This window comes from Microtus ochrogaster, unplaced genomic scaffold (assembly GCF_000317375.1).
Source record: "Microtus ochrogaster isolate Prairie Vole_2 unplaced genomic scaffold, MicOch1.0 UNK1, whole genome shotgun sequence".
Taxonomy (NCBI): Eukaryota; Metazoa; Chordata; class Mammalia; order Rodentia; family Cricetidae; genus Microtus; species Microtus ochrogaster.
Genome location: NW_004949099.1, coordinates 27,648,972 through 27,659,170, shown reverse-complemented (window position 1 = coordinate 27,659,170; position 10,199 = coordinate 27,648,972). Strand labels below are relative to the sequence as shown.

The 10,199-nt window shown below is 43.9% G+C and overlaps 1 protein-coding gene across 2 annotated transcripts in view; it reads right to left on the bottom strand.

The window, feature by feature from the left end:
• The window catches only part of Tatdn2 (TatD DNase domain containing 2), a 19,411-nt gene that overhangs the window by 3,957 nt on the left and 5,255 nt on the right, over positions 1-10,199 (bottom strand). For both annotated transcript variants that reach the window (XR_003378484.1, XM_005365020.3), the window contains exons 3-5: positions 6,927-7,610; positions 5,199-6,089; positions 470-597 (exon numbers count right to left, since the gene is read on the bottom strand). Coding sequence is in view for 1 of the 2 variants with exons in the window: in XM_005365020.3 (XP_005365077.1) it covers positions 470-597; positions 5,199-6,089; positions 6,927-7,610 (1,703 nt within the window). In the remaining variant the exon portion in view is untranslated. The remainder of the gene's footprint in view (positions 1-469; positions 598-5,198; positions 6,090-6,926; positions 7,611-10,199) is intronic.

Genomic DNA, 10,199 nt, shown 5'->3' with positions numbered 1-10,199 from the left:
CTTTGTAGACCAGGCTGGCCTCGAACTCACAGAGATCCACCTGCCTCTGCCTCCCGAGTGCTGGGATTAAAGGCGTGCGCCACCACCGCCCGGCTGTTTAATTAATTTTAAAAGAACTTAAAAACACCCAGGAAGTCAGGTGTGGTAGCACACCTTCTAATTCCAGAACTCTAGATGTTGAAGCAAGGGATATCCATGAGTTCCAGGCTAACCCTAGGCTTTCAAGACTCTGTTCTCCAAACTCCCACATTTTTCTTAAATGTAATATGGGAGAAGAGGTAGAAGTGATATAAATAAAGTATTCATGTATAAAAATCTGAAAAACAAAATTTAAACTACTTTTAAATGCAACAGGGTCCAGATCACAAAAGGCCTCAAAAACCACCCAAATAGCATGATTGCTTTCCTTGAGTTTCATCTTGGTTAGTGCAGGAGCGCCCATGTGCCCACTGACGCTACAGCTCCTAACCTATGGATCTTGTAGTCAGAGGGCACAAATTTTTTCATGATGTCCAAAAGATCCTCATCAGCTTCACGGCAGTGGATGACCAAAGGCTTCTTCATTGACACAGCCAACTTCAACTGCCTCTCAAATACCTGAGAGAAAGCAAAGTGGTAGCAGCTGATTAGTGGCCCTTCTACTGTCTTTAATTCTTTGTTTCTAAACTATACAATAGAATTGTAAACAAAGTTACCACCTACTGGTACTTGCAATCCTCACTGGTTCCCTGGGAGGCACTATGACCAGCCCAGAAGGCAGTAACACAGAAAAGAAACCCCCACAGTTCACTTTCCTGAGCAGCTGGGAATGAACATCCAACAGGCAAGCAGAGGCCAAGATTTAGACTGTATAATTCCAATTTGCTTTAGCTCAATACCGTACCTCTACTTCAAGAGGTAACCAACTTCTAGACCTTTCCCTATGTAAGAGTTGTACACACACACCTCCACCTCTTAGGGGTCACAATTCCTGAATGTCCTTCTAAGTGAATAGCTGTGGATACACTTCATTCTGTAGAACTGGTAAAATACTGTTAACAATATAAGCAAACAAGTAGAGTTAAATCTCTCCTCTACCATGGCTAGGTTTAGAATAGCACCAGAACTATAAGTTACCTCACCTGACACATAACACTTCCATAAGCAGTTTTTTAGCTGTGCAAAACAGCTCATGTTTGCATCTTCAGCATCAGTAACAATATTCACTTAGAAATAACATTTTTTTCCTAATTAAAAAAGTTAACTACACGCCTTTAATCCCAGCACTTGGGAGGCAGAGGCAGGCGGATCTCTGTGAGTTCGAGACCAGCCTGGTCTACAAGAGCTAGTTCCAGGACAGGCTCCAAAACCACAGAGAAACCCTGTCTCGAAAGAAAAAAAAAAAAAAAAAAACAAAAAAAACAAAGTTAACTACTTAACTTCCAAGGATTAGGCCCAAGATATTTCCTGAATACACTGCACAGATCAATCACTAAGAGGATCATATTTTGAATGACTGCACATGCTAATATTAAATCTGATGTAGCTTTTAACTTTTTAAAAATTATTACACCTTTATTATTTATATGAGGTGAAGGGAGGTCAGAAGACAACTCTCAGGAGTTGATTCTCTCCTTCCACAGGTGGGATCAGAAGATAAAACTCAGGTCATCAGGCTTTATTTAAAGACATGTGTCTCTACCCTCTGAGCCATCTCACTGGCTCAGGATAATGACCAGACACAAATAAATGATTTTAATATAGGTGCTGGAATCCGAACTCAGGCCCTCATGCTTGCACGGCAAATCTTCTTACCCACTCAGCTATCTCCTGACCCTTCTATTTTCTTTTCTTAAAATTGTTGCAGGGGCTGGAGAGATGGCTCAGAGGTTAATAACACTGACTGTTCTTTCAGAGATCCCAGCAACCACACTGTGGCTCACAACCATCTATAATGAGATCTGGTGCCTTCTTCTGGCCTGTAAACTTACATACAGACAGATACTATGTACATAATAAATATTCAAAAAATTTTTTTTTTAAAAAATTGTTGCAAGGCACAATTTTACAATTGTTGTAGCACATCTGCCCCAGGCCATAAATTCTATCTCATGCACAAGGAGAATGGGACCACCTACCTACACGCAACACATATTTTCTTCTTGAATCTTTGACAGGTGATTTTAAGACAAGCCACCAGCTGTCCCTTGCAACTTACCAAGAGGCCTAACATTAAATATACAATAGCTTGACACACACACATCCAAATTATAAAAACAAAACCAGTTAAGAGAAAAAAAAAATTCCTTAGCATGCAGGGCTGAACAGAACAACAACAAAAGAGGTACCTGTGTTATTTACCCAAGCATTCTCCCCTGACTACCTATGCTCTGGTCCTCGGTTGACACGTCATTCCAGGAATTGTGAACTTAACCCAGCTCTCCTGGGGAAAGCCAAGGCTTTCTTACATCCTCATTAGCTCAATAATTAATTCCAGAGCTGGGCGGTGGTGGCGCATGCCTTTAATCCCAGCACTCAGGAGGCAGAGGAAGGCGGATCTCTGTGAGTTCGAGACCAGCCTGGTCTACAAGAGCTAGTTCCAGGACAGGAACCAAAAAGCTACGGAGAAACTCTGTCTCGAAAAATCAAAAAAAAAATTAATTCCAGGCAAACACAAATAGAAGCACAGATACCCAGGGTTCAACGAGGTCAGTGCGGAGAGACTCAATTCTTCTTGGCTTTTCATTCAAAAGATTACAGTCCTTTTGTTTTTGTTGTTTGTTTTGTTTTGCTTCGTTTTTGTTTTTGTTTGTTTTTCAAGTCAGGGTTTCTCTATGTAATAGTCCTAGCTGTCCTGGAACTAGCTCTTGTAGACCAGGCTGGCCTCAAACTCACAGGTTCACCTGCCTCTGCCTCCAGAGTGCTGAGATTAAAGGAGCACACCACCACTGCCCAGCTGATTACGATCCTCTTAATGACTGATCTGTGCAATGTGCTCAGGAAATACCTAGGGCCTAATCTCGGAAGTAGTTAAACTGTGACCACACAGACAAAAACAAGGCAAGATTTAATGAGAACTACTCAACTCATCCCCCTCCACACACACTTTCTCAATCCTTCAGAAGCATAAAAGTAACAAGTAACAAAACCTAGTTTCATTCCCCCTCCCTAGGACTCCCCTCCTCTTGTGTGTACTGTGAATCAAACCCAGAACCCAAGCATGGCCCGTGCTAACTGCTCAAGTACTTGAACTCTGTCAGGTATGAGCCTCCCCATACTGCCAGACACAATCCTTCCCTGGGTTCTTCTTCCTCAAAGTAAGACTTTCAGCCAGTGCAAACAGATTGCTTGCTAGTCACTATTCACTTTACCAGGTGTCTAATTTAAGATTTATGAAAAAAAACACAGCAGCCACTTCCCCTCTCCAGCTTAGCGCCCTCTGTCTAGACAGAAACCTCTAAGGTGGAAAGTGCTTCACATGCAGGTGTGTGTTCTGTCCTTCTCAGTCAGCAATCTACGTCCTGACTCTCATCTCAAAGCAAGTGACAGCTAGAAGAAAGAACATTAGCCAAGTTTAGCTTGAGCACAGTGACTCTGGGTCTGTAGCTGTGACAGGAGCCCCTCATAATCTAACAAAGTCCTTTTAGCACGTAAACATCAGCTGTACAACTGTGTGACACGGCAAGGAGGAACTCCCTTAACTGCTCGTCTTCCCCTGGCACATCTAACTTGTGCCACAGGGACTGTCTTGCTTTAGTTTTGTCAATTTGACACAAATTAGAGTCATTCGGAAGGAGTAAACTTTGAGAAAACGCCACCGTCATACTGGCCTGTTGGCTACTTCCCTGACTGATGTGGTTGACTTGAGGAGGCCCAGATCACTGTGGGTAACACTACCCCTAGGCTGGCAGTCCTACGGTGTGTAAGAAAGGAGGATGAGCAGCCAGTCTGCAGCATTCTTCCGTGGCCTCTACTCTTGGCTTCTTTTTGGCTACTGTGTTAATCACATCAGTAGAAACCCTCAGTAAGACAGGGACCAAGTGGAAAGCATTATATCTCACTACTCTAAGACTCCTCTGACCTCTACTAATGAACACAATATACATGCACAAGAACACACACATATGAAGATAAATGTAATTTTAAAGTCTCAAAATGCCTCATCTCCATTTTTATAAAAGTGCTAAAGTCAGATGTAGCCATACGTGGTGGCACACGCCTTTCTTCATCCTAGCACTCCGAAAGCAGAGGCAGGTCGATCTCTGTTGAGTTCAAGGCCAGCCTGATCTATAAAAATGAGTTACAGGGGCTGGAGAGATGGCTCAGAGGTTAAGAGCATTGCCTGCTCTTCCAAGGGTCCTGAGTTCAATTCCCAGCAACCACATGGTGGCTCACAACCATCTGTAATGGAGTCTGGTGCCCTCTTCTAGCCTGCAGGCGTACACACAGACAGAATATTGTATACATAATAAATAAAGATTTAAAAAAAATGAGTTACAAACAAGGCAGTGGTGGCACATGCCTTGGGAATCAGAAGCAGGAGGATCTCTGTGAGTTTGAGGTCAGCCTGATCTACAAGACTTAGTTCCAGGACAAGCACCAAAGCTACACAGAGAAACTCTGTCTCAAAAATCCAATATATATGAGTTACAGGACAGCCATGGCTACACAGAGAAACCCTGTCTCCAAAAAAAATAACAAAAAAAGTCAGATGTGGTAGCACATGCCTTTAATCACTATCACTCGGCAAGTGGAGGCAAGAGATCAAGAGTTCCAGTAGCGGCTGGTAAACTGGGCCTGGTGGCAAGGTTTATAATCCAGCACTGGAGAGGCTAGAGCGTTTGACATAGTGGCAAAATCTCACGTTTAGGGGGAGGGAAATGGGAAGCGGTGGCAGGGAGGAGGCAGAAATCTTTAATAAATAAATAAATTAAAAAAAGAAAAAAAAGAAAAACCAGGCCAAGCAGTGGTGACACACACCTTTAATCCTAGCTCTTGGGAACAGGCAAGCAGATCTCTCTGAGTTACAGGTCAGCCTGATCCACAGAGCAAAGACAGCCAGAGCTATACAAAGAAACTTTGTCGGGAGGTGGGGGGTGTTTGAAAACCAGTTGAAGAATGGCATTCAAGGAGTTCTAAATGCAGAACGGCCCTTACTGGGAGGTTCAACCTCTCACTAAAGGAAATGTCCGAGGGAAAGAAGGCTAGAGAGGCAGTACCTGGTGCTGTTCAGGAACTGGTGTGGTGCACTTGTGAGAGTAGTCCAGGCCCATCTCTCCAAATGCCACAGCCTTGGGGTGCCGTAAGGCATGCAAAAGCTTTCTTTCTTGATTCTCATTATAGTAGCGTGCAAAATGAGGGTGACAGCCAAAGGCCCCCCAAACCAGATCTTCTTTCAGGAGTTCCTCCCATAAGCCATCAGTCAGTGTCCTTGGATCACAGAAGTCAGAGATGCAGCCTTGAAACTCCTTAGGGAAGGAGCTGCTATAAATCTTTCTGAACTTGGAAAAGGTCCCCTTGAAAGACAACTTGGAGTAAAGCATGTCCAGGTGACAGTGGGTATCAATGAAGCCCTCTTCCAGGCTCATCTCCCGGTGGCTCCTTGGCAAGGAGCTGGATGTATGTTCTCTGGTGTGGCGAGGTGGTGTCTCCTCTCGGAATGTCCTTTTCCCCTTCACCTCCTCCTTCTCCCGCTCTGTGCTTCTGGAGAATTGAAGTGAATGGGAATTCTGGGACCTGCCTTCCTGGGCAAGGTCCAGGTCTTTGGAGATGTTCTGGGTGCTCACTGTGGACTTGGAGGAATGAACACTCAGGTGGTCCTGGCTGCTCTTCCCAGCCTGTGCTGAGTCATGGCTGCTGGATCCCACCAATGGATAACCAGGAATTTTATGGCTGCTAGTCCAGTAGCTGGCATAGTCACACCACGGGCTACTATACAGATGAGGAGGGTACATAACATAGTCAGTGGGGAAGGAAGAAGATTCTGGAACTGCTGAGTTTTTCAGCAAGACAGGTTCCTCTTGGGAGAACCTCACAGTGGCCACCTCATCCACATCTGACCAGTCACTCCCTGAAGAGGGATGCTCAATCACCACCTCTCTGTCTGTGTGCTGCAGAGAAGAAAAGCAACAAGTTAGACCATCTATGGGAAACCCCTCTCTCATCCAGAATGGTCTCTCCCTTCCAGAATTCACACTGACCTTAATCCCACTCTGAGGTTACACCAGATGTAAACTTAACTATGTGGTTTAGAAGGAAGGCTTTTGCAATGCAATTACATTCAGATAAAAACATCAGTATGGAACCTAATGTTTGAATACTGGGGGCTCAAGGCAGAATTTCTCAGACTCTCTTGAAGCTGTTAACTGGGTTCCCAGATGCTTCTAAATAGGAGTGAAAAGATTCAACATGTATAATTTTTGAACCAAGTTCTCAAGTTTTCCACTGGCCAATGTCTGTGTAACAAACTCAATTCTATCAGCATCCCCACTTCAGGCTATAAAATGGATACTATATTTAGCAGATCAGACCATCAAGAAAGAAGGCACCAAGGTCCCATCCTTATTAAATCAAAATTCTGTTTTGTTTAAGCTACTATCATGCTGGTCTTTTTCAATACAAACAAACCTACATCCTACCACATTTAATAGAATTTTTACGTATTTTTTAAAAGCCAATCAAAGTTTGATGAAAGGAGTGATGGAAGAGAGGCACTGATTTTAACTACTGTCCTCTGTGAACTAGGAGTTACAGTTAGAGGTAAAATTCTTGCCTAGTATGCCTAGGGTCCTGAGTTTGATTCTCAGCATGGTGGTGGACACAGGTCAGGAGGTGAATGACACCAAGATAGTATCTGTATCACTTAGCATCAAACTAGAAAGACTAAATGCCAGATATACATAATCAAGAGAATTCAAAACCCAGATATCTGGTGTGTGTTCATTTACCTTTTGAGTATCTGCATGAGAATCAGAGTTATCAAAAAATTCTAGGGCTGGAGAGGGTTTGTCAATGACTGTCCTGTGGTCACCAAGCAGCTCCTCACTAGTTTTCTTCACAGAGTCTATAATCACTCTTCTGTTAGAGAAGCTACTCCTGTCTTGCACAGGCTCTTCCTTCTCCACCATGACCTTTGTAGGTGACTCTTCCTTCTGACGTACAGTGACTGTAACCTTTCCTGCTGGTCTTTCAACCCTCTTAACCAGTTCTTCCCGGCTCTTGACTGGTCCTTCCACACTCCTGGCCGGTCCTTCATTGCTCCTGGCGGGTCCTTCATTGCTCCTGGCCAGTCCTTCCCCACTCCTGACCAAAGGTCCTTCCCTGCTCCTGGCTGGTCCTTCCACATTCCTGGCTGGTCCTTCCACATTCCTGGTTGGTCCTTCCCGGCTTTGATATTCTCCCAAGCTTGCCTTCCCCCGAGCAGTGGCAGCCTCTCCCTTCCTCTTGGGCATTGACTTCCCCAGGATGCCCTGGATGGCCTTCAGATAGATCACTGTTGAGCCCTGATCTCGAAGCCTGTCCTTCTTCCTTTTCTGGAACTTGTTGGGTTCCTCCATAGCATCACTCTGACCCTCAGCTTCGGTTGCAAATTCAGAGTTCACAGAGCGACAAGAACTATCTTTAGAATCATCCTGGAATTTAAAAAGAAACTTTCAGAGGTTTGTCCTAAGAGAAATTTCATATCTGTAGAATCTGCCAATGACAAGTCGCTAATGGCTCCATCAGCCCAAGGGAAAGAAGATTCGCCCAGACAGTAATTTCTCTCTATTCCTCTGTGGAAAGTTAATATAGTAATGCTTTAGTCATTTATTTAAAATTCACTTCTAAAGTACATCATGGCATCTTCTTCCTACAGTGGACAGGAAACTTAACACTAGAGTGGCACTACAATGATACATGGGAAGCAATGACACACTTCATGAGAGATAACAGTTCAATGTTTTCCCACTGGAAGTAGCCAAGTCTACTACAAAAATCCAGGAAACCTAACAAGGGAGAGGGCTGGCCTAAGGTACCCAAGTCTCCCAGTTCTAAGTAAATTCTGCCCCTATGGCCTAATTTTTCTTCAAAGATTCCACTAATTCTTTCCCCAAACTGTAACCCTCCTGTTAGGAAGATACCCTCCCAAAGATGACATAAGGATGCACCAAGTCATTCCCAGCCTCCTGAAACATAGGAAATACCTCAGCCCCATTCTCTTCTTTTGTATCCACTAGCTGCAAGAGTCCACAGGAAGCCGGCGGTGGTGGTGGTGCACACTTTTAATCCCAGCACTCAGGAGGCAGAGGCAGGAGGATCTCTGTGAGTTCGAGGCCAGTCTGGTCTACAAGACCTAGTTCCAAGACAGGGCTCAAAGTCACAGAGAAACCCTGTCTCGAAAAACCAAGAAGAGTCCACAGGGGATAAGCTAGACTATTCCAGTTCCTCTAGGTTGTCCTTTGACTTCCTCACGTGCCATACACACACACACATAAAACAACTGCAATTTAAAAAAGCTCAGAAAAAGAAAGTCCTCCGTGTTGTGTAATCATCACATGCTCTAAGGTTGCATGATACATAGAATGAAGCTAGAGGTCTTCTCCCAGCTAGGTAGTTTTCATACCAGAAGAGGATACTTATGCTGGAGAGAGAATCGTCAATGGTCTTAGTATGCTGTCGACCCTGAATGCTGCACACTCTTGATCTGTCAAACAAGACATGCCCACTAGATTAACAGAGGCATTACTATAAAAAGAATAGCTAACTGATTTCTGATTGGAGTTAAAACCAGACCAAATGAAGATAATTCACATCCAGTACTGTAAAACTGGTCAAAAGCCAGTGGCTATGAAAGTCATAGGTCCTAATGTGGAAGCCACTACTGCTATTTTGCTAAATGATTTTTTTTGGAGGATGGAGAACAAGTTTACTGAGCCAGAAGATAACTCAACATTCAGAAACACTTGCTGCCAAGTCTTACAACCTGAGTTGAATCCCCACAATCCACAGGGTAGGAGAACCGCTACCAGAAGTTGTCTTCTGACCCCCCTTCAAATACTGTGGCATGGACACACGCACACAAATAAAACTAAAACTAAAACTGGGTTCATTAAACGCACTGCAAAGGGCAGCAAGCTGGGCAGTAACGAGTATTTTTCAGCTGGGTGGTGGTGGTAGTGGTGGTGCATGTGTTTAATCCAAGCAGAGGCAGAAGCAAGCAGTTCTCTGTGAGTTTAAGGCTAGCCTGATCTACAGAGTGAGTTCCAGGACAGCAAGGCTATTACACAAGAAACCCTATCTTGAACCCCCTCCCCAAAGAGCATTTCTCTATAGTTCTGAGACTCTAAGGGGACCGAGGGGTTAGCTTAGTGGAAGAGCACTTGTATGAAGTCCCATGTTCCATCCCTGACAAAGTAAAGAAAAAAGAAAAAAAGAAAAAGAAAAAAAAACCTAATACATATTAAAATAAACTTCCTGGGGCAGGAGAGATGGTCTCATGTTAAAAGGAGGGTGGAGACAAGTGGATTCCTAATTTGTTGGCTAGCTAACCTAGCATGGAACCAGCAAGCTGGATTCTGAGCTGCCAAGCCTGACAACTTGAGTTCTATTGCAGAGGACTCACTTGGTAGGGAGAGAACCAACTTCTAAAAGTGATCCTCTGATCGCCACATGAACACCCCATACACACTAATTAAAATTAACATTTTAATGGCTTTTTAAGATTTACTTAATGTGCATGGTGTTTTGCCTGCATGTCTGTCTGCACACCACTTTCATGGAGGACAGAAGAGGGAATTAGATCCCCTGGAACAGATGTTAGCTGCCATGTAGGTGGTGGGGATTGAACCTTTGTCCTCTGGAAGAGCAGTCAGTGCTCTTAACTACTCAGCCATCTCTTCAAAGCCCAATAAACATTATTTTGTTATTTTTAAAAAGGAACAACTCTGAAAAAAAGGAAAAAAAGATGCCAGGGACACCCCTCTAATTCCAGTACTCAGGAAGTATAGATAGGAGGATCATGAGTTCAAAGCCAAACTCAGCTAACAGACCCTCTCAAAAAAAAAAAAAAAAAAAAAAAAAAAAAAAAAAAAAAAAGAGATGTCAGGGAACGGTCTTCTGGGAGAGTTGTGACTTCAAGAATGGATGTGGAGGGGCTGGAGAGATGGCTCAGTGGTTAAGAGCATTGCCCGCTCTTCCAAAGGTCCTGAGTTCAATTCCCAGCAACCACATGGTGGCTCACA